The sequence below is a fragment of the Watersipora subatra genome, chromosome 1 (assembly GCF_963576615.1).
Source record: "Watersipora subatra chromosome 1, tzWatSuba1.1, whole genome shotgun sequence".
Lineage (NCBI taxonomy): Eukaryota > Metazoa > Bryozoa > Gymnolaemata > Cheilostomatida > Watersiporidae > Watersipora > Watersipora subatra.
In genome coordinates, this window is record NC_088708.1 from 65,600,762 (window position 1) to 65,625,003 (window position 24,242).

The 24,242-nt window shown below is 36.4% G+C and overlaps 3 protein-coding genes across 3 annotated transcripts; 2 read left to right on the plus strand and 1 right to left on the minus strand.

Moving 5' to 3' along the window:
- The first annotated feature begins 122 nt into the window (after positions 1 to 122).
- Positions 123 to 5,901, plus strand: LOC137396978 (N-alpha-acetyltransferase 50-like). Its single transcript, XM_068083263.1, has 5 exons — positions 123 to 216; positions 1,667 to 1,803; positions 3,772 to 3,891; positions 5,325 to 5,391; positions 5,581 to 5,901. The coding sequence occupies exons 1-5, from the start codon at positions 209 to 211 to the stop codon at positions 5,726 to 5,728; spliced, it is 480 nt and encodes a 159-aa protein (XP_067939364.1). The 5' UTR covers positions 123 to 208; the 3' UTR covers positions 5,729 to 5,901.
- Positions 5,902 to 5,989: 88 nt separating this feature from the next.
- On the minus strand, positions 5,990 to 17,033 carry LOC137390448 (neuronal acetylcholine receptor subunit non-alpha-2-like). The gene is made up of 12 exons (XM_068076780.1): positions 16,964 to 17,033; positions 16,676 to 16,872; positions 15,741 to 15,774; positions 13,531 to 13,706; positions 13,394 to 13,438; positions 11,980 to 12,077; positions 10,755 to 10,932; positions 10,302 to 10,569; positions 9,633 to 9,722; positions 9,257 to 9,375; positions 8,511 to 8,711; positions 5,990 to 7,235 (listed from the first exon to the last, which is right to left on the minus strand). Exons 1-12 carry the CDS (start codon positions 17,031 to 17,033, stop codon positions 7,044 to 7,046), a joined length of 1,668 nt encoding a protein of 555 aa, XP_067932881.1. The 3' UTR covers positions 5,990 to 7,043.
- A 1,187-nt stretch (positions 17,034 to 18,220) lies between these two features.
- On the plus strand, positions 18,221 to 20,246 carry LOC137390456 (uncharacterized). Its single transcript, XM_068076786.1, has 2 exons — positions 18,221 to 18,364; positions 18,606 to 20,246. The coding sequence occupies exons 1-2, from the start codon at positions 18,221 to 18,223 to the stop codon at positions 20,244 to 20,246; spliced, it is 1,785 nt and encodes a 594-aa protein (XP_067932887.1).
- The last annotated feature ends 3,996 nt before the right edge of the window (positions 20,247 to 24,242 follow it).

Genomic DNA, 24,242 nt, shown 5'->3' on the forward strand with positions numbered 1-24,242 from the left:
ATTATTAATTAATAGTGTTATTAATTATTTAAAAAAATTATTTTTTAACATTAATTTTAAACTGCAGCATTAACTATTTCGTGTGGCAACAAATAAAACACCCATCACGTCAAATTCACCTCCGGTTTTTCTTTCGATTTTGAACAAAACGATTGATTTTGGTTGCGTTTTTCTACTACCTTGAGCTCCGCTAGATAAAGTCGACCAAATGGTTCGGTATGTTACTGAAAATTTCAGATGTGCAAAGTTAATTGTTTTGAATTTTCAATAAAACACTGTCAATTGATAGTAGGTTTATACTTCAAAAGGCCTGAGAGAGGTATTCAACGTTGTTCAACGAGTTGGTTCCAATGTTCACTCTCTAAGTTGTTTTATTTTGTTGTGATATTTTTACATTTAATGAAATATTCTATGTGAACAACAATGCATTTTAAGCTATTCATTTTTCATGGCTTTTAACAAAGATTAGGCACTTTTAATCAATCCCACTAGTCAAGTCTAGAGAGAAGACGCATCAAGGACGAAAGCACACTGCAAAAAATTTTAAGCCAAGACCTAATGGTCGATTTTAATAGATTTGTAATTAAGAACTCATCCTATTTTACTCGAGGCTCCAATATCAGACACACAATCAATACAAGTGCAATGAAACACTCTTTTTTTAACCGTGCGATGAAATTTTAACATCTGATTCTCTTATAACTAGACCAAGCGATCTTATACTTTTATCCTCCAGACTTAGATAAATAAGTCTATGCTTATTTGTGATCTTATTTTTATGCCTAATGCACCATTTTATTTCTACAGGCCTAGCGGCCACTTGAGATATTTTACAGAGATAGATAGAGATAGAGAAGTCTTCTTTTAACCTCATTGAATAAAAACTTTCAAGCAACATTACCGAATGTAAAGAACCAGGTAACGGTGTAACTTATTGCTTGATCTTACATAGCAAGCTGTAAACTATCAGGGCTTTTCTGTTTATATGTCTACGACAACTTGCAGCTATATGTATAGTTCACCATCCATGTGAACTTTCAGGAGGGGGATTCCAGCCTTTATTTATAAAGTTTTGCTGATACATTGTATTTGCAAAGCTGTGCATAATAGTTACATGCTGCATATTGTTGTTTGTTGTTAATAAACTGGGTGTTTATTACATTGTGTACTATCTTGTGATTCATAGTTTCGTCACACTTTCTATAACTTTGGGGATTTTCCACTTCCTTTTCACCAATAAGATCTTGACCAGACCTTCATAAAGATAGTTAAACTACTAAGTGCTGTGATGCTTAGCCTACTACATGTATTTGGTGCTGTGGAATGCAGAAATGACAAAATATGAGGAAGTATGCAGATTGAAAGCAAAACGAAGCCTGATAGAATATGGGGGAATAGAGTTGTCATAGTCTGGAAAGGGGTAAACTAACGAACCTAATTGGGAACCCCTGGCCTAGACTAAAGGTGCAACAGTATCCTAAAATTTTTTTAACATGTTTGTATTCAGTTTTTATTATCTACAGCCTTTTATTACAATCCAAAGTTGACATATGTCCTTCATAATGTGTACAGCAGTAAGTAGCAGACTAGAACCTAGATTTCCTTTTAACATTGTAATTGTCTTTGTAATATCCTATCAGTATGTGTATGCTCATTCTTATAATAGGTACTCTATGGAACTAGGAGAGGTTACCCCCCATAATATCAAGCAGTTGAAAAGATTGAACCAAGTTGTTTTTCCTGTGAGCTACAATGACAAATTCTATAAAGATGTTCTGGATTTAGGACCATTTGCTAAACTTGGTAAGCTGCAAGTTTGTGTAACGATTGGCTTAAAATATGGTGTACGTATTTATAGCTTACCCAGAAAAGCCTACTCAAGCTAGCCTATGGTGTTTTATTGTGTTATACGGTGGACCTTCGGGTTAGAGCTTTTTTCTGTCTTACAGTTTTTTTCGCCTTGCGATGTGAAGCACCAAGTGTTTCCAGCCTCTGGTTACGGCGTGTTCTTCACCATACGACATCAACAGGTCTCTCCAAAATTCAAATTTGAACAGCATCGTTGGGTATTTCTTGTTGAATTAGTTTGAAAAAAAGCTTTAATAAGGTTGACCAGAAGTTATAGTGAAAGCAAGGCCAAAAGCCCCAAGCTAGAAACCGGTAATAAAAGGTTAAGAAAATTACAAAATTAAAACTAATTTTAGTAAAATATTAAAACTTATCTTCAAAAGTGTGTTTAATTAGCTAAATTCATTTAAACGGAATTCAAAGTTTATGTTATGTTACGTAGAACCACCAAAGTTTAGTGTACTGAATGCGGTGCTGTCTAAGTTTCACGCCGCAGTTAGCCACTACGTCTGTGTCGAAGGTGAGACACAGACGTAGTGCTATACAGGGCTTTACATAGTAATGTCTTGCTTTATTGCAGATCATAACCATTGAATATGTTACTATGGTTACTAAGGTTACTATACTATTTTGTTACTAATTTTTAATATGTACAGGGTATAGTTATAGTAAATAGACATTTGTAAGGCCACAGGGCTTGGTCTCAGCAGAGCTACTCGAAGTTGCGCAGTTTGTCAATTTATGGTAAGTGGATTACATGCATGCTAATCAGAAGATATTGTCTTATTTGCAGACATGAGCCTGAGTAACAAGATTCACTGACAGTAGATATGCTTCTAACTACTTGATGCTAAACCTTGGGAAATGTTCGCTACATGTGTTTTTAGCATCAGTAAACAACTTGAATGTTTCTTATATTTTTGAACGATAAGAGTAAATATATTTCTCTCTAGCATGCATATTCATAAGCAGTACACTATGGAGAACTGCACATCGCTGAGGGCTTATTCTACTGTATTATGTACAGTTGTGAAAGTGGACCTTCATGATACATTGCTAACAACATTCTCAGATGTTTATAAGTGGGGAAATAGTTGTATTTTATATACAACTAGCTGAATGACTGGCGTTGCACGGGTAATGAAAAGGTTTTTTGCTTAGAAAATTTATTTTTAATTGGTCAAGTTTCTTTACTCAATCAATTGAGTCACTTAAGCTAGTCTAAATCTTTACTATAATAAGAGCCGTTATTCCATCTCAAGCCAGTGTTAAGAAAAATATTGCTTTGTGATCGCTCATGCAATCATGATCTTCAAGCGTGCTAGGTGAAGCTAAATATCGGCAGTTGTAGTAAGTGTGACTACAATTATTCTATTGTATAGCAATGTAGCTGCTTGACCTGGTGGTTGGACACGTTTGTCTGTAAACCTAGAGGTTCCGAGTGCGAATCCAGGTGGAAGGGGATTTTTGGCTTCTCCAACTTCTGGACAAACGCTGAGATTTATATATACGAAATATTAATAACATACATTTACAAACAGTTGAAAAAAAATAAATGGAAAGCATTTGTATGAGCACAGGTTTTTTTCTCTGCAATTCCGCCATCATTTTTAAAAAGAAACCAATTGATGGTACCATGCTGATACCATTTGCTGCCTTTTGAGGTGGTTTTGCCATGTTTAGAACTTTATATATGATAATGATATTGTTTTTATAACTTTGGTATCGGCATAAAGCTTGTTTTTAGTTCATTTCTCTGGTGAGAGCCACTTGCTTACATGTAGGAATTTCATCAGACTTGATTTTATTTCATATACAGACGTGACACTGTGGCTTGTAGCTTCAACTCTGTTTATGTTCTTCTAGAGATGTTTTATTATTATGTTGTGCTGCCACATGACATTGTGCACATTATTTTGTTAGCTTATTTCCAAGACATAGTGGTTGGAGGTGTATGCTGCAGAATAGATAATACTGATGGTAAAAGATGTCTTTATATCATGACCCTCGGAGTCTTAGCACCATATAGACGCTATGGCCTTGGTGAGTTTCCACAGATTTTCTTGGCATGAATACCCAATCAAAATATTACTTAAACCACTCAGTATTATTGAAGAGCTAAATTAATTGCTGTTATAGCGTCGTAATTAGTCAGAGATACATGAGTACCTGGAATTTATTGCCAGACTACGCGAGCATTGCATATATATAAGCAGCCATCTTAGACTAAACCCTCTCTCTCTGCCAGGTGTCATCAAACAGGGTTTAAAATTGGTTATGCTATATTAAAGATTGACTTGCAATAAAATTCACATTACAGTTATTTGGTATCAAAAGATTCACCATGTCTTACTCTGTCGCGTTGTAGCTGCCAAATGCGTGGAAATGTGATTACAAGCCCTTAAGAGCTCAAAAACGAAAAGCCGCCATAGATTGGAATCTCTTTATTTCGATAACGTAGTTATTACAGTTTGGTTATCGTCCTGTCACGTGATGTTCTCACGTGTATTGAAAGGCCAATAAAAGCTCACAATAAAACATCGTAGCATTAGTTTATGACAAACACTTCGGGTTTTACCGAAGTCCCCGTATCAAATATAGATGCTCGCTATTTTACAGTTTTGTTTCGGCATTATTCAATCGTCAAGTCGTAATTTGATCACGTGACCCAATACATCGCAAATAATTTTTGCAGCACTTTTCGATTATCACAGGTAACCAACAGGCTTGTCATGATTATCAGACAATGATATGTACTCCTTCGAGCTAAGGTTAAAAAGTTTCACGATTTTTTACGGTAAGATAAGATATCAGTGCAAAAAGTGACAGCATTACAATGACGATAAAACAGACGCGTAAGAATAGACATGGTTTTATTGAACACGTGAAGTATATTTGTGAAAATATTTCAACGAATGAGGTTGCATGAAAGTGTAAACAGAAACCATCCTGTAACAACTACGTCCCATTTGAGCCGTTTTGGAAAGCGAATCCAAACTACGGCGGTCTCGTGTGGCTGCGATTAACTGTTCGTTTTTTAGCTTTTAAGAGCTTGTAATCACATTCCCATATATTTGGCACCTACAACACAACAGAGTAAGACATGGTGAATCTTATGATACCAAATAACTGTAATGTGAATTTTGTTGCAAGTCAACCTTTAAACGAGTTATTCAAGCCTGAGCTAATATATTCATTTGATGAAGCACTGCTCGGAAGGGTGCAGAGCTCCTTGAACAATTTCACAATATGCTAGCCTGCTATAGACGTTAACCTGCCTGTTTCTCCTTGTCCTATTTGCTACATGCCTTACCAAGCAAAGTATTATATGCACCAACCTGTCACCTCGTATCACCCAATCTGCCACATTCACAATCCTGTCAAGTGCCATACCAACATTTGAGTTGTATCACCTAAAATCTGTCTGTTGTCATATTAGATATATCGAGATTTTTCATGTTCTAATTATTTTACAGGCGCGCTCATGTTGAAGCATGTTTTGGATCTGTGTGAAAGAGATGGCAACTTTGATAGTGTTTATCTGTAAGTTGGCTCGAGTTTCTTTTCCGGCTCCTGCTACTCTTTGGATTTCTTGTCGACAGTCAAGAGTTCCGAAATGTCTCAACACTTACTATTGTAATATTCAGCTGTGCGGTTACAGGTACATGACATGTCTTTACGTTACATCATTATTACCTCTATTTTTATGAGTTACACATCTATATGTTGTAGACATGTACAGATAAGCAATGAGGATGCTATCAAGTTCTACGCAAAGTTTGGATTTGACATTGTAGAAAAGAAAGAGAACTATTACAAACGTATAGAGCCAGCTGATGCCTATGTTCTTAAAAAACATTTTAGGAAGACAGAAGCATGATAAATTGTTTTGAATCATAACATTCTTCCTACTCAACAGCTGAAGAAACAATTATATTTTTTTGCATTTACCTCTGCAGTGTGTCTTTAGCCTCACCTCACAAGTCTGTTTGGGAGGATTAGTTAACACAACAATACAAATCACTTATCTGTTAAATAAAGTCTACCACAGTATTTCTGCCTTTTGCGTTACCTAGATATTTATGCCATGGTTAAACATCAAGCTTCTAAATAATATCTTTTTAAACATTAGCTAACATCACATCATAGAACATTGCAAAGAAATCGTAGAATTCATACTATCAAGACAAGTATAAAAGCAGTAACCTGTGTCAGGTTTGCCAACTGCTCAAATCTGACCAATCATCAATGGCAATCGTGAACTACAAATTATCAAGCAAACTGTTGACTATGATATTACAGAGTAAAAGTACATTTCTTCTCAATAGTCTCGCATAATAACTAACAACAATTGTACATATGTGTTGTAATTGATAAGATAACAAAATTAGGAATGTCTAAAAATCATAATATAAAAATTTAGGACAGCTTGTGGAATGTTTAAATGCATCAGCGAAAAAAAACTTGCGGTAATTATGCATGATTAATTTACAATAAAACTGATGTATATGGAACACGCGACTTGTATAGCAAGCCCACATGTGACCTGCATGACAGGCCTATATGTGACATGTGACCTGCATGACAGGCCTATATGTGACATGTGACCTGCATGACAGGCCTATATGTGACCTGTATGACAGGCCTATATGTGACATGTGACCCGTATGACAAGCCTATATGTGACATGTGACCTGTATGACAGGCCTATATGCGACATGTGACCTGTATGGCAAGCCCACATGTGACCTGCATGACAGGCCTATATGTGACTTGTATGACAAGCCTATATGTGACATGTGACCTGCATGACAGGCCTATATGTGACCTGTATGACAGGCCTATATGTGACATGTGACCTGCATGACAGGCCTATATGTGACACATGTGACCCGTATGACAAGCCTATATGTGACATGTGACCTGTATGACAGGCCTATGTGTGACCTGTATGACAGGCCTATATGTGACAAAATCTTTCCAAGAAACAATAACCAGCAACAACATTGAGTGGGTGATTAGATATACGAGTGACTCGCGCTTGGCTAGTATACTGTGTGTTTCTCAGACACATGTGTCCCCCTAACCTGCTCGGGCTAAAAAATAACTCGTCATGGCCATGCTCATATTTTAATAATCGAACTAAATTGATTGTTCGGGGAAGAAAAGGCCAAACAACCTTGACAAAGAGGACTCTAAGATGAGGTATTAAGAGTGATGACAGAGGTGACAATGACCGCGATACCGAGGAGAAGGAGACCTCCTGTCCTGTCTATAACCATTGCGAGCTGTAACCACTCCGCCTTTATCTGCTCTTTGTATCTTGAATACTGCAGCTCATTAATTAGTGTCTTCAAGACTTCTTTCAAACCATCCTCACTGGTGCTCTACAACACAAAATGGCAACTGTCATGGTGGCATTGCTTAGCTGCTATAGAGAATGCGCTTGACATGCAGGTGTTCCTCTCTGACATTGATAACAATTGTGGCAGTAACCCATGTGCCATGGATACATCTTGCCAAACAACCATATTTTTTTGTAATAAAGCAGACCAGCTATACAGCTCGAAACTCAGCATATGACTCACCCACCTGGAGCATGATAATGCTAATACAGTAGTCGCTCCAAAAACGTAAATAATCTGTTCCGGGACTGTTTACGTTATAGGGAATTTACGTTATGAGAACAGTAAAATGCATGTAAATTGCTTTATCCGTTCCAAGATCTTTCCAAACTTACCCATTTGGCCATGCAAAAAGGAAAAACTTGACATAACTCGTCCAATTTATGGGCTGTACCGCAACTGCAGAATTATTTGGCTTACATCGGCAACTTTTCTCCTTTTTATGATTAATCTCACTGGTTTTATAGATCATGATTGCGGTAAGTTTACAACAAGTTGAGAGGGACTGCACATTTCGATGATGACTTACAACGATTTGCTTATTTTTCTAAACAGCAAAGTCTATTCTGCAAAGTAAAACTAATAAAAAATATTTTGTACGTTTACAATAAAGCAAAACCACAAAATCTTTTTACTATAAAAAGTGGTTCTACCTGTTCGATTTCATTTGTACCCAAGGGTCAAGGTTGGGATAAAAGATACTTTCCGACAATACTCCAACTCGTGACATTCAAATTGCTAGACCTGTATCGACGCTGTAAGACCTGCACCAATTGATCGCCTTAAGTATTTATAAGCAATTGTAGCTATCCTATTCTCTGTTTTGTTGGCCCATATGACGAATTAATATGACGAACTAAAATGTCGTGAAATTTATATACAAAAATAATAGATATAATGCACAACGTTTTGTCTTCCGCAAGTCTAGCAAATAAACCAATATTCAAATCGAAATTGAGAACTTGGGCGACTTCACACTTATACATGATTTATATGGAATTTCCTAAGTAGTATGAAGCAAAAACTTCACATAAATTGTTTACGCTATCTGAAAGTTACGTTATAGGGGGTATACGTTATAGGAGCGTCTACTATACCATACTTTGCAATATACCCCACACATCCTTCTCAAGCAAGCATCGTTTCCTATAACATGATTGCTCAGTGTTCCCTCAAACGGACACACACACAAACTGATGTTATAGTGTTATAGGCGCAACAGTCTAATGTTATGAACTGATGACATATGTAACCCACCCGTGCCACGTGGTTGTTAGCAGCAGTAGCTTCTTCGCCCTCATCGGTAACCTCAGCCAACTCCTGTTCATCATCCGGCTCGCGGCTAGTCTGACGGAGGGCACTAAAACGCAGCGCTTTCTCCAGATGGAGCAGCTCATAATCATAGCGGCTTGTCCTGCCTCTGGCACAGCAAATGTAGCCAAGTCGGTCGATGCAGCACTGAAGTGGAGTATAGATCAATGAGAACGACTAGTTACCGCTACAGTATATTTCATAATTCAATCTATTAAACAGCATCTCCATCTCAACTCTTAGCTTTGAGCGATGGTCAATGACAACTAGAGTACTCTTTCTAAAAGAAACATCCTACGCATGAGTGAGACTTGGTGCTGTCTCCTCACATTTCTCTTCTCCGCTTCACTTCTCAATGGCAGTAAGGCCCACCAGCTGATACCCATATTATATGGAGTTGAGTGTGAAGTTGCTGTACAGTATCTGTGGTGTTGACTGTTGGGTAATGGTATGTGACAGCAAATATGGCACAACTGAGAAATGCTGTTACACCTTACAGACAGTGACACATTCAAGCTGCACTTTGTAAAATCTGACCCTTTACCACAGCAAACGTAAGGCTAAATTACAGTCCTAAATACATTCCCGTAAATTAAATCCAGCAGTGGTTGACTCACACACTAACCGTCAATAAGAAGTGATGAAGCCGAAGTGTTTGCTCAATATTTCTGGATAGAAAAAAGCGGACTTACGATCCGAAGGAAACGAGGAACTCTAGCTGATTTGGACTCTCCTGTGCCAATCATGACTGACATGCAGGAGAGCAGCAAACTCATGAAAATGCTGATCAGAAGGAACGTGTAGTAGTGCACTGAAAATAATCATTGAACCAATCAGATCAAATAGTCAGGGTGCTAACACCATGCTTTGCATTAAATTTGACATCTACCAATTGATAAGATATGACATAAATTGAATTGATGCATGTACAACAACACATTTTATCATATCAGTGCAGTACTAGGTGACCTGAGGCTACAAGGATACACAACAGGGGCTGACGGAAACATAAAACTGTGAATTGAAGGAAATACATGGGAAGTACATATCAATTGCGTGTGAACTTACAAATCAGGGGTACATGCTGAAGTGAAGTTGACGGAAAGAAATCTTCGATCATCTCAAACATAATTGTTGCAGCAACAAGCATAAGACCACCTATCAAATAGAAGGTGAACGTGACTTATTAGGGAACATTTCGGAAATTCCATTGTGACATTGCAACAAGCATAAGACCCCCTATCAAATAGAAGGTGAAGGTGACTTATTAAGTTATTAGGGAACATTTCGGAAATTCCATAGTGACATTGCAACAAGCATAAGACCCCCTATCAAATAGAAGGTGAAGGTGACTTATTAAGTTATTAGGGAACATTTCGGAAATTCCATAGTGACATTGCAACAAGCATAAGACCCCCTATCAAATAGAAGGTAAAGGTGACTTATTAGGGAACATTTCGGAAATTCCATTGTGACAAGAAGAGACCAGAGTCAGACTTTGTGGATGAGTAAAAATCTGGTGGAACTTTTAAAGTTTTACTCCAACAGAACATTAGCAGTGAAAAATTATAAATAGAAGATATTCAAGATATCTATGCTATTAATATGACTGACTCTCTCACATCTTCCTCAACAAAGGCAAGTCAGTGAATTGAAACTTGCCTGCAATGACACTTAAAATTTACCAAAATGGATTATACTGAACAAGGAGGGTTTATTGTAGACGTCTTAACACACCTAGAGTAAGTTTCTCATTGGATGAGGGGGGCAGAAAGTGAACAACAGGAATAACAAAGAGACAGACAGCAGCAGGAGCGACAAACAGCCTGTAGTAGTAGGAACTTGATCTTGAAGCGTGTATACTCATGCGAATTTTGGAGTATTCAAGTTGAGTGACCACATCATAGAAATCTGAGACAGTAATTGTCATATCAAGCAATTTCCAGTTGATATGATCACCATAGAATGATATGTTGTAGCTCGGCTCCATGTAGTGCATCTCTATCTGTAAAAAGATGCCACGAGCAGTTACCGAATTGTCATACTAATCTAGTAAGCATGAAGTTTGGCATAAACGAATGTTTGTGAGTAACCTCAGCATGAAATATATCAAACATCAAAACTACCGTAGTCTGAGAAAATTACATTTAGCCTGAGCTAACAATATATAATGTTGATATATTCACGCACCGTTGATGCCGAACCTGACCATGATACCAACTCGATATGGCAGTACTGGGTATCAAAGGGAAAACTGACTAGGTTCATACTGCAAGGGGTGTTGGCGGTGATATGCAGTGTGTAGAACACTGTTCCATTACGGTAGACAAGAAGACGAGGAATAGACATTATTTGTGTTGCCTCAAGTCTGTAAGATTTAATATCACATATAATACCATATACAGAGTAGGCCGTTTCACACCAGAACATTAATATACACAGCATTTCATAACGCATAAAAAATACAGTCACTTTGTTGAATACTTATATGATTTTGAGTCTGATCGAAACATCTTTTCAAAATGATAAAAAAAATATACTGCTACACAGCTAAAACTATGTCAAAACAAATAACAAGTATATTATGTTGTGTAACAAAATGAGTCTAATCCAAATATTAGCAGCAATAATTGTAGTAGAACAGCCTTCATGTAAATGTAACCTTACTAAATAAATAAATAAATAATACAGAACAAGTCACTGCATTCTGTAACCATGAGTAATGCAGAATAACAAGAGGCCATAATCTCAGCGAATCACAAAGTAAATAAGTATGTTACAAATTCTAAAATATGAAAGTGACACAAGTAAACAGGTGCTTACAACAGAAGTAAACAGGTGCTTACAACAATTGTTGCAGCTAAGAGTTAATCTGCTAGCTAATAGGTGCTAACAATTATAATTGCTTAAAGTCATTAGTGAATAACTATGAATTTTATTTTTTAATTTACAAAGAAACTTTTAAAAAAACTTTTTTCAATTCTTCAAATAGTGCAGTAGTGCAATTAAAAAGTTTCTTCTCCATCGTTTTCAGGCTTTTTGATTGGCAGATAAGACATAACTTAGTTAAAAACTTGGTTGGTTTCTAATGAGAAAACAAAGCATGTAAAGTGCTACGACTATATTTAAAACAAAGGTATCTCAGTTCTAATCAGAGACTAGAATCTGTAGAGCTGCATTTATTACTCAAGATTTAATAATGGTTGTTGACATTTGTTTTAATTACAGTACTGCGCGGTTTGTTACGGATGATATCATATATTGTATTTGATAATGAGAAAACTTATACTCAACATACCTATATATAACGTTGACTAATACGAATATTAACTACGATTATTATTATTCCTGTTATTTCCATGTATAAAATTACACTGATGGTCCTTCATATAAGTGAACCATGTGGATAACCCACTTGTCTAAAACATCCAGAGATGGTGTCCAGATATCACCCTCAGATACTGGTATCATATCAACTTCTTCTTCCCATGTTAACCTTTCATCCACCCATGACTACAAAACATGTCTGCTTGAGTTGCTAACAGCGTTTGTGTTTACAACAGCATACAATATTCTGCTCTAGTCCTCCTGAACCTTCAACTGAGAAATCTAAAGTGGTGCAGCTGAATCCTCAAAAGTGATCACATTTAGTAAAATCTGCAGATTACTATAAATTCATCAGAGAAGACACCAAATTTTTCACTTTGAGTAGATTGAACTTGAGAAACTGAGGTCACTGAACTGGTTACGTTTAATCCACTCAACTTGTCAAACTGAGGGCTCTTTGCTTGTTACTCACTGGTTAATCTGAGCACTCTGTGCATGTAATTACATTTTACTAACTATACTATTACTATTGTATTCAAGTTGTTTTCACGTTTTGAAAATATATTTTGTAAAACCATTATAGACATTGAAGAAATTCAATTGCTGATAGAATTCCATACAGTTACAGAGTACTCTATGAAACATAGTTTTATAAACTCATGTTGTTATACAATTAAAAATATATAGCAAGAAAATATATATACATTGTATTTATTGTTTTGTCAAAATGAAATTAGGTTCAAAGATCAATGAACGTTGTATACAGTTGTTACTCTGTTCCAGTAACTAAGTGCTATTAACATATAATTTCAGTGACTTTTTTGAAGATACGTATTTTATTTAAGTATTAATTAATTTTTATACAGTTTGGCTTGACATCAAAACTTGGTACCCTGACAGTCTAATGGGCAGTGTAGAATCGTCAGGCGTTTAGATAAAGCTCAGAGAATAAGAATGTGCAAAACTATTCTTAAACTCCAGAAATTGGATGACAAGTCCAGGTGACAGACTGTCAGGGTGGTAAGTCAAATGTTACAAATTCAAATCTCAGAGGAAGAAATCCATTATCACAAACACTAACAGAACAAATGGATGAAACTTGGACTAGATGGACACGACTTTTATAATAGTAAAGATTATGTTTAATCAATTCTTATTATAGTAAATGTAGATATACCTACAGTAACAAGTTCAATACAAGCTAGATATCACTAGCAACAGATAAAAATTTTTCGAGGGTGTTGTTCCTATTGGTTAAAAGCTCGCTGTCAAAACTATCCAACTTTTAACGGTCTAATACATTTCCATGCATTCAAGACTCAATGGTGCTCCTATGAACTGACTCTCGAAGCATGGAAACATCAGGGTTTATCTCAATATATTTCATTAAAGGTCCTGCCTACATACAGCAGGACATCATGTAGCAGAGTAAATACATCATAATATGAGATGGAATTAGCTTTTTACAAAGAGTTGCTACAATAGAGATTTGTCTCACCCACCAGTGTAGGAAACAGAGATGTGACCATCATTCCCTTCTTCTCACTCTACAAACAAGACAGTTTCAAGTTAGTCTCAAAGCGATCACTTATCACAGATAAGAGTATTTAGCAATCAGAAGGATTCTAAAGGCGCATACCAATTCAACGATGTGTGCATCAGTGAACTGTACATGAACTTGCAAGGGACTGCTCGAGTTAACCTGAGGTGCCACTGCAGCCTCGGTGTCTGAGAATTGTTTTAGTATCTTGGCCTGCGTTTCATATAAGGGACCAGCCTCGGATAAGTAGTTGAAACTCAACTGCAGAAGGACTACTAAAACATTCAAATGTACATACAGAGATAAATGGGTAACCTAAGCATATATGTATATGATAACACATACTGCACTTATCATAAAAGTTTATTATGTTGATAAAGATAAATACAATCCTAGGGTGAATAAGTAACAATGGATGACCAACTGCCTCCCGAACCTGTATTCACTGTGTATTATGTGCTTACGTGAGCAAATATTACAATGTGAATACAGGGATCTAGGAGGCGAATCTACAAATTAGCCATCTCTGTCATCTCTTATGAGCTTTGTGTAGAACTTTTGGAAGTATTTTTGAGGAGTTTGCCAAAGACCTGCCTTTTAAACTCTGTTTATAATGAGATTACATTTGTATAATTGTATAATCTGTATTGTATATTTGAATTGTATGATCAGTCATCCTTTAAAGGCTACGAGTTGTACAAGTTGCATTTGACTTCCATGTCAAGCTAGAGTGGCATCAGGCTTTGTGCACAGCTAATTGAAGGCAAGTCTAGTAGAATTAGTTAGTTTTCTTACAACCCCAATTGTTATTAACTGATCTGGAAACAAAAAATTTAATGGCAGCCAGTTTGCCGGTGAGTGAATTATAACAACGCTGTGGGGCAAAGGACAATAATGTGGAAAGCGTGACGGAATGACGGAAAAAAGTAGAAAATTAAAAGATATGAAAACCAGTTTATTAAAAAAAAACTGTTGTAAAGCTTTCAATTTTTAAAAAGAGGCAGTCAGTGAGCTGCAATAATTTATAGTTAGGTAATGCCATTTCAACTTCGAACTAATTCAACTTCCATCAAATCCTGAACAGCTCAGATTTAAATGTTGACAATAGTATTACATTTTTGACCCGAAAAGTTTTTTGTTTCACCTAATCAACTGAGAATAATACACGAGTTCGAATAACTCAGTTACTTGGAAGCCACAATAACCATAAATGCGTACTTTTAGGTATGCATTTATTGATTGATTTTATCATTGATTTTATTTTATAATTAATTTATTTAATGTATTGATTAAAATCAATAAATTGGTAATCAGACAAACGGAGAATTATCAAACCTTATAAGAAGAGATTTCGAGGTGAGAGCTCAGAATGCTAGCACAATGAATGCAATCTAGATTTTACTTGGAAGCAAAATAATAACAGTTACTAGAAATCTCAAAGACTATTGTAAAATTGCGTGCCTCAACTGATTAACCGCCCAATACAGAAAATTGGAGTAGATCATATCATACATGTTTGGTGGAATTATTTAATTAATATAGCCACTAAACACGCATGATATTTTGCACAATCTTTTGGGGCTGCTATGTGAAACAGTTGAATAGTTGATATATATCTATTATAAAATATACATGTATATAAATAAATAAAAATATTATATACATATATACTGAAGAAGGTTGCAGTTCACTAGAAGCAGAGTGCTCAATATTAAAATAGAGCCTTTAGATGAAATGTATAAAAACTGTAAACATTAAAAGCTATTTACTAATTAAAATTTCATGGCTGTTACCTATCATTCATTAAGTAAACTGAAATCTTTAGTTTTAACTGCTGAATGGTAAAATATATGAATATAAAATGATTAAAATATATATACATGAATTATAAAATAAATATATATATATGCGTATTGACATATACAATACATTATAATACATATATTACATGATGATATAATATATCATCAATTACTAATACTGCCTTGGGAACGAAACAGTAACGTCAACTAAGATGACATTGCTGAACTAGGCGCATAGCTAGCCATCAGATCGTGAACAGATCAGTTGAACAGCTTAAACCAAATTTGTTGTAACTATCAGCTTGCTCAATCTTACATGCCAGAATCAAAGATTAAACACTGTATCGCTGCAACGGCTATATGGTCTGTTACATATATTAGAAGACAGGTAGAACCAGTATATTATTATTAAAGGTACATCTTATTCGAGTATCATGACATGATTGAGATGACAGATAAGAAATCTAAAACGTCAATGATCAAGAGTAGCATAAACACGGCGCTTACCAAACGTTATCATAGCTGTAAACTGCATAATTGACTAAAAACAGAACAATATTACACTTAGCGACAGGATATCGAAAATGGTTCGAAACCTGTATTAGCGGAAATTTGAACTTAGCCCAAGAGTTACAAAACCAGATTTTCGTGAAACAAACAGATGCCCATCAATGCCGACAGAACGGTGAATGAGCAAGTTATAGCTTCACCTTAATACGACATTGAAAAATTTCGAACATCGTGAAAATCAAAGTGACCTTTTTCACTGATTGAAAAACAAGTGTGTTCTGCTTACTGCTCACTGCAGTTATTTCAAAATGTATTGGAACGAAAATTGCCAAAAATTCTATTGCTTGGGCGTTCATAAAATTATTAGCAGTATCTTGGTTTGCAGCATACTGTATCCAACGCAAATTTTGTTTTGCCGGAGCACATACCTCTGAATTATCTCCGATGAGATAGAATACTTTTTGTCACCACGAGTTTAAGTAGAGTGTCTTATATGCGTAGAAAATATTGCCTATGTAGAATGTACAACCTATTGCAATGCTTACATTAGTAACATTACGTCATGCTTGATGCAATGACTTTGTGTTAGACTATGTATATGGACGATTCAGTTGCGTTTTAAATTTGAATAAAAGTACCAGTGATCTGTTGCTTACTGAGTGTTTGATAAACATACCACAAGCTATTTCGGCAAACTTGTGGCAATAATGGCAGTAAAACTTTCAGACTTGATTAAAACCTATGAAGACGTAGAGAAGAGTGGTGACTTTTCTGGGTGGTGTGACAAGTTAGAGCTTGTAGCTGAGCTGCAGAATATTACGGAGTTGAAATCTTTTGTGCCACTCTTTCTGTCTGGACCAGCATTCGCCATTTATAAACAACTGTCAGCCGACACTAAAAAGGTCTCTTTTCGTAACCTTTTCTGAAACTACAGGCAAATCACCATCTCGCTTCCAGTTGTACTGATCATCTTCTGCATTGTTTACTCTAAGACCCAACACACGAGTATCTGATAGTGTCAATGGGTCTTTTGCCACAAGTCCAAACCTTAGTAAGTGAGCTCTAACAACATCAGCTGGAACCGCCTCGTTAACCCAAATGTCATCAATGTAGTGATCAGTATGGACAACTACAAAGAAGGATATACAAAGAAGGAGAAACTGTTGATGTCTACCTGGCAGATTTGCGTAGGCTAGTAGCTCTGATTGGCCAAATAATACCAGAACCCTTGTTGAAGTGTGCTTTTGTGGCTGGATTACCAATTGATGTAGCTACCCAGATTAAATCCATTTCAGCAGTTAAAAACCTTTCGTTGTCGGAGTTGGCCACAAGAGCAAGAATGATTATGTCTAGCAATGTTGGAGCACAAGGAGTCTGTGCAATGGGGTATGTAGGCTCAAAACCTGCTGGACAAATTTGTTCAATTTGTAATGGCAGAGGTCATGGAGCCCACCAGTGTCCATCCAAGGTTGTAAAGAGTGCAAAAAGGCTAATAAAGTGTTACAACTGTCAAGAGCTTGGCAATCACATAGCTAGGAATTGCCCCAATGCTAAGGGAAACGAGAATGGGGAAGTGTCTGCACCGCATACTCTCCCCGCTACAAGTCACTGAACAAAGAGGTGCTACCATTTATTAATATATATGTGAACAAAGTATCTGCAAGAGCTCTTGTAGATACTGGTTGCGAACAGACTGTCGTTTTAGATGATTTTTGTGTTAAATTGGGTAAAAGGCCTAGCGGTCCTGTTCGAATTGTCAGCATGTTAAATGGTAAAACTACTGAGTGTAAGGGTGAAACTGTGTTAGAAGTCAATGTCACAGGAAATGAAGAGCTTCCTCTGCAGTGCTTGATTGCGCCAGCACTAGTAGGTGGAGCACAAGTGATATTGAGAATAGATGCTATTGCTAAACTCGGTGGAGTTAATGTTGATGTTCACAATGGTGTTAAGTTTGGTGGTGAGTTGCCAGTGATAAGTGTTGGCACAAGACACCAGAGTAGTTTAGAGATTGATGATAAAGGTTTCATAGCATGGTTTGATGGTAGTGCATGATTTGTCAAGTGGAACGATGATGAACTGATTCTACAAAATCATTGCTCTGAATACAAGATAAATGATGATGACAGAAAAGAGTTTGATGAAGCGCAACGCTGGATAGATGATGAATGGCTGGAGTTATATGATAGCACAGTCTACGGTCATGTAGAGGGGATAATTCCATTGATGGCTGCAAAACAACCAAACAAGCTCAATAAGATTTGCCCAGTTATGGATTACCGTGAACTCAACAACTATATTCACAATAATCCAGGTGTTGAGACTGCAATCTGCCAAGAAAAACTTCGAAATTGGAGGTTAGGGGATGCAAAGAATGTCTATTAGATTTGAAGAAGGCTTATCTACAAGTTCATATAGAGCCCAGTCTGAAAAGATTCCAGGCAGTGAGGTACAAAGGTAAAACGTATGTAATGACACGCATGGGATTTGGTTTGAATGTTGCTCCCAAGATCATGTCCAAGATCATAGATAAAGTGCTGTTATTAGATGAACAGATTTGCAATGGAACTGATCACTACATTGATGACATTTGGGTTAACGAGGAGGTGGTTCAAGCTGATGTTGTTAGAGCTCACTTACTAAGGTTTGGACTTGTGGCAAAGACCCATTGACACTATCAGATACTCGTGTGTTGGGTCTTAGAGTAAACAATGCAGAAGATGATCAGTACAACTGGAAGCGAGATGGTGATTTGCCTGTAGTTTTAGAAAAGGTTACGAAAAGAGACCTTTTTCCATTTGTGGCAAACTAGTTGTACATTACCCAGTTGCTGGATAGTTAAGAGTTGCTTGTAACTATGTAAAGAGATTGACCAATGACATAGACTGGTCTGAAACAGTTTCTAGTTCTTTGAAATCTTTGTTGGGTGAAATATTTCAAAGAGTACAAGAGCAAGACCCAGTGAGAGGCAAGTGGGATGTCAAGAAGACCTCTCAGTGTACTGTGTGGTGTGACGCCAGCAACTTGGCTCTCGGAGTGTCCCTGGAGGTAGATGGTTACACTGTTGAGGATGCAGCATGGCTACGTAAAGAGGATGATGGTGCTCATATAAATGTTGCTGAGCTAGAAGCTGCATTGAAAGGAATCAATATAGCGCTAAAGTGGAAAATGACAAATGTGCAAGTGATCACAGATTCAGCTACCGTTTATGGGTGGATAAATTCAGTGATAGAAGATACCAAAAGGCCTAAGGTTACTGGCCTCAGTGAGTTGATCATTCGACGTAGACTTGGAATTATTGGTCAGCTGATTGATGAATACAGGTTAACACTAATGATCAAACTTGTTCCATCAGGTGAGAACAAGTCGGATGTCCTAACCAGAGTACCAAAGAAATGGCTACAAGTTGTTGCATGCTCAGGGGTTGTACTTTCTAACACAGATGAGATAGAAGACGTAAAAAAAGCTCATCAAGACCACCACTTTGGTGTCAACAAAACCCTGTACTTGGCACAGAAAAAGCTTGGACGAACAGTCAAGAAAGACATAGTTGAGCAAGTAGTGAAAACTTGTCTTATGTGTAACAGTGTAGATCCTCATCCAATTAAATGGGATCATGGTCAGCTAAATGTAACAAATGTATGGGAGTGCCTTGCATCAGATATTACTCATGTGAACAGTCGACCTTATCTGACTATTATTGATTGTGGGCCTAGCAGGTTTTTTCTTTGGTTCAAACTGGCTAATGAAACATCAGACGTAGTAATCAAACAGTTGAACAATGTGTTTCGAGAACGTGAACCTCCTAAGGAGTTTCTGAGTGACAATGGCCCATGTTTCACAAGCGCTAGAATGAAAGAGTTTCTGCAGAAATGGAGTGTAGAGCAGATCCTCAGCTGTGCCTATAAACCTACTGGAAATGGAATAATTGAAAGACATCACCGTACTATAAAAAGAGCAATCATGAGAACTGGTAAAGGACCTGAAGAAATGGCATATTGGTATAACAATTCACCAAACTCCAATGGTATAGTGCCTGTAGAAGAACTATACAGCTATCGCAGTGACTTAACAGGGGCGACCAAACCGACAGAAATACCACAAAAGCTAAGTGACAATAGAGACTGCAGCCTTAACCCATACAAAGTTGGCAACACCATTTATGTCAAGCCAGTTAATGCTAGGTGCTTTGATAAGTGGAAATGCCGAAAAGTGACAAAGATAAATTCTAGCACTTCGGTTAAAGTCGATGGCACAAATAGGCATGTGTCTGACCTTAGATTGGCTCATCAAGACGAAATTGCAGATGGTGTACATGTATCAACTAGGCCAACTAAAGAGTCTAATCAGGTCGAAGTTGAGTTTAGTACTTCAGACCTGCTTGATAACAATGCTCAGTTGAATCGAGAGCCTGTTGACTCTGATCTCGGTCAAAATAGTGACTTTGAAAACAGACCTGTTCGAGATAGACGTCTTCCCAAGTGGTTATCAAATTTTGTGCTGTAATGGTTGTACAAGTCAGTTAATCCTGAGATCTATTAGATTGTATGCTGTATAGTTTTACAACAGTTGATCTTAAGATCAAGAGGGGATGTAGAATGTATTGCTTATGTAGAATGTACAGCCTATTGCAATGCTTACATTACGTCATGCTTGATGCAATGACTTTGTGTTAGACTATGTACATAGACTATTTAGTTGCGTTTTGAATTTTAATAAAAGTACCAGTGATCTGTTGCTTACTGAGTGTTTGATAAACATACCACAATATGTTTAACAGGGAATAGAGCAATATCTCTGATTTGTAAAATGTTTGAGCGTGCCATATGACAATTATACTGTGTTATGCTGTTTATGGAGAAATTTATGTTATGCATAACTAATTTGAATCCACACACAACATCAGTGTAGAATTCGCTTTGCCATCTTTTTCTATTTTGATTATGTTTAGTTTGTGTACTTTTGCTTAGCTTTTGTGAACTAAATTGATTATTACTGGTTCAGGTACTAAAGCAGGTGTTAAGGTGTTGTAAGCAATACTCATATTTACCTGTAAAAGATACTTTTTTATTCTATAATTCAAACAATTGAAAAGCACAACTAGTAAAATTTAACAACTAACAAGGCTTTTGACTCAGTCAATCACCTATAAGCTGATTATTAAACTACATGGATATGGCATCGTTGATCAGTTCGTTTTGAGATCATAACATTTTTGCCAGACAGGGAGCAAACATATGTTGTTGAGAGTCACGAGTCTAGTACAGTACATGTATCACTTGGTGTTTTTCAATGATCGGTTCTTAGAGCTCTTTTGCTTTTATTATACATCAACGATTTGCCTAAAAGCTTATTTCTAATTGTATATTGTTTGCCGGTGATGCTGTGGTTTACTATGTTGAATCACAGACGCATGTTCTGAAGAGTGATTTAAACATGTAAGAAGAATGGGACCAATACTGGCAATTGTCTTTTAATATAAACAAATGTTTCTTACTTTCTATAGGAGAAAAGAGACTTATCAGTCTCTTATCAAATAAAAAGGACATAATGTCAAAAAGTTGTCACAGCCACAAATATTTAGGTGGGAAATTTTTGTACAATCTCTTTTTCACTAAACATGTTAACATTTATGCTAGCAAAGCTCTTAGAACTCTGACAATACTGCACAGGCAAAAATAGCAAGTACTAAAACTAAGCTTGTTGCTTACAAAACTAGTGAGATCTTGGGCTAGAATATGGGTATTAGATATGAGATCCTGCTCTTGAAAATATAAAAGAAACTAGCAAAAATTCAAAATAAGACTCTCAGGTTTATCTTTAACATCAAAGGGATTTTTAGCTTTTCAAAACTGATCAGGTATTGATTCACTCCAGAAAGGAACAAATTAGTTAGGCCATAATTTTTTCACGAGAGTTCTGCAATCATGCTTGATTCTATCTGGTATTGATGAAGCTGATCACTCTTATAATACAAGCTCAGTATATTACAACTAAATTTTTCGAGAGCTATGGCCAGCTATAGGAGAATTGGGTGAAACCATTTTATAACTACTCTTACAGAAAAACTAAAGTGTAATGTCTGTTATGCAACAAAAGAAGAAAAATAATGGAAATGAACAAACTTGTGTTTTTCTAGTAATATAAGAGTTCCCTTACCTTTTCATTCCTTCTGGGAGTCTCCTAGGGAAAACCAGTAACTAAAATTATTGTACTGTGATATATTTGGCTCGGGTTTCAGCAATACCGCTGATCATGTTTAGCTGTCAACTGGGCAGCCCTTCATTTTATTTGGTCCTTAGTACAAAGCTTCGATGTAGCATCTGGAGTTCGCAGGGATTGATGTTGGCTCATCATGAGCTGCTGATTTTGTAGTCATTGTAAGATTATCTACTATCTAATTATAGGCTGATGAAAGTGCACTGTGAGTGTCCTCTGCTTTCAGGACAAGTTATTACTTGCAAGCCAACTAATAACTTGCTTGCAAGTTATCAGTTGCTGCCGTACAAACAGTTTTTTGTGCTAGCTATTGGTTTGTCAATTAGCGGACATTACATTCTATGGGACAGCAAAGCTGTGTGTATTACACAAATATTTAATAGCGCCGATCACATGCTGCATAAATTCATATTGGTTCAACAGAAACTTTGATAAAAAGATCTTCTGGAATAAATTATCCACAAGTTTCTTTAGTTGCTCCTCGCTATTGCTTCATTCTGGAAAGCAACCTCTGCAGTCAAGACTAATGACTACCATGCGCTGTTGCAAATGCATTGTAATGTGCTTCATAATAAGGTTGACATTTAACGTCTGTCATCTGTAAGTATTATGTGCACAACGCAAGAAATTCTCTTACACAATTCTCACATATAAAACGGGATGTTACTTATTCTTGTGGTCCTTTCTTATCCCGACTAGGCTGAGGGTGTATGACTGTTCGCCTCGACGGTACTTATAGCCTGGTTTGAGTATTGAGGAATTAGTTGTCAGACATCCCAGATGTCTAATTGAGACCATGAGTTATATCAAATACTCGGATGGTAGTTTTCAGTGATAAAGACATTCTTCATTTTTACGAACCCAGATGTCTTATACACGAGTAACAAAGTTCTAGAATAAAAGTAGAAGTAGTAACAGTAGGATAAAATAGCTAATACAGAATATACCATTATGGTGATAGTTAGTTTTCAGTATTTAAGTCGTGACTAACAGACTGGCCGAGCTGTTCGCATGCAATCGCCTCAAATGTCTTTTGATGGTTCTCTGGCATGTTGGTTAATGCATCTCTTCTTGTTGAATCATCTTATGTCTCAGATATTTTGTTGGTCTTATGAACAATGTACATTGTTTAGATGTCATTCTCTTTTGGTATTCAGTTTCGCTGATATCTCTATACAACAGTAGTATTGAGAATGGTTGAAATTAGCAATCTAAGGCTGTGTTTTTCAATTCACCCAATTTTTGTGTTAGGAAAAAGAAAGGCCTTCAAGAATATTTGAGGCCTGCTCGCATTAATGTTTTCTAAACATTGTTTGCTACCGCATTCAGTGCTGAACTCCTAAAAAAGGGTGAACCCTCAAACATGTACGTCTACTGGAGACACAACCTGGAAAAGATTTGGTCGCATTGTGTGCACATGAAAGTAATGAAGACAGCTGATGAGAAAGTCAATCAACATGTGTATGACAAGGGACAACTCGGTCAAAAGTGTATATGTGTGCCACTGAAAATTATTACTCTCACACTAGAATTATGAAAATGTTTTGGTATATATACACTGACAGCAGGCTCATTCAATGGCACAAGAAACAGTAATGTCATCATCAAATACTGAAATCAAAATCTCACCCTTCTGAGTAAATGTCAAAAATTTGAGAGAAACATGGCCACAAAAAGCATCAGTTGTGTTAAGAAAGCAAATAAGTAGACACTGTGGTAGTTAAAGAACGGTGAATATTAAGTAGTATGAATAATAAGCTTGTATTTTCACAGCTTTGGCGTCTGTTTATTTTTTTTTCAAAATGGAAGAAAATTAGTTTGAGTGTTTAGGTCCTGGTCATCACATTGATGAAAAGCAGCCAATAGGAAAACTACATGGTAGGAAACCATAGAAATCTTTCAAGCATATAACAACCAGAAATTGGAGGAGATATCAACTTAGTACTAACTATGTATTCAATCATCAATGCACACACTTTTCACCTTGCAAATGATGAATTGATACTAAAAACTGTGGACTATGCAAGTACATTGTATGTGTAGTTCATAATTTTGCCGTTCAAACTATCTAAGAATATCAATTTTCAGTACTAATTATCGGGTCTAAAAATGTGCACTTGATGAGTACAATTTTTCATGAGGAATATTTTCCAAATTATTAAACTATGTTTTATCTAATTGTTCAAGTAATTCAATAAAAATGGAACAAAATTATATTGGCTGACAATAAAAAAGTAGTATTTTTATAGTAAAAGCTGGTCTGAAGAAAATGAATTGATAGCA

Coding starts and splice junctions, on each gene's coding strand:
- LOC137396978 (XM_068083263.1), top strand. Junction 1,804..3,771: donor AGGACCATTTGCTAAACTTG/GTAAGCTGCAAG, acceptor TTATTTTGTTAG/CTTATTTCCAAGACATAGTG. Junction 3,892..5,324: donor ATATAGACGCTATGGCCTTG/GTGAGTTTCCAC, acceptor ATTATTTTACAG/GCGCGCTCATGTTGAAGCAT.
- LOC137390456 (XM_068076786.1), top strand. CDS start 18,221: ATGGGATTTGGTTTGAATGTTGCTCCCAAGATCATGTCCAAGATCATA. Junction 18,365..18,605: donor AGGTGGTTCAAGCTGATGTT/GTTAGAGCTCAC, acceptor AACTATGTAAAG/AGATTGACCAATGACATAGA.
- LOC137390448 (XM_068076780.1), bottom strand. CDS start 17,033: ATGGATTTAATCTGGGTAGCTACATCAATTGGTAATCCAGCCACAAAA. Junction 12,078..13,393: donor CATCTCTGTTTCCTACACTG/GTGGGTGAGACA, acceptor CATGTTTTGTAG/TCATGGGTGGATGAAAGGTT. Junction 9,723..10,301: donor CAATGAGAAACTTACTCTAG/GTGTGTTAAGAC, acceptor TCTATTTGATAG/GTGGTCTTATGCTTGTTGCT.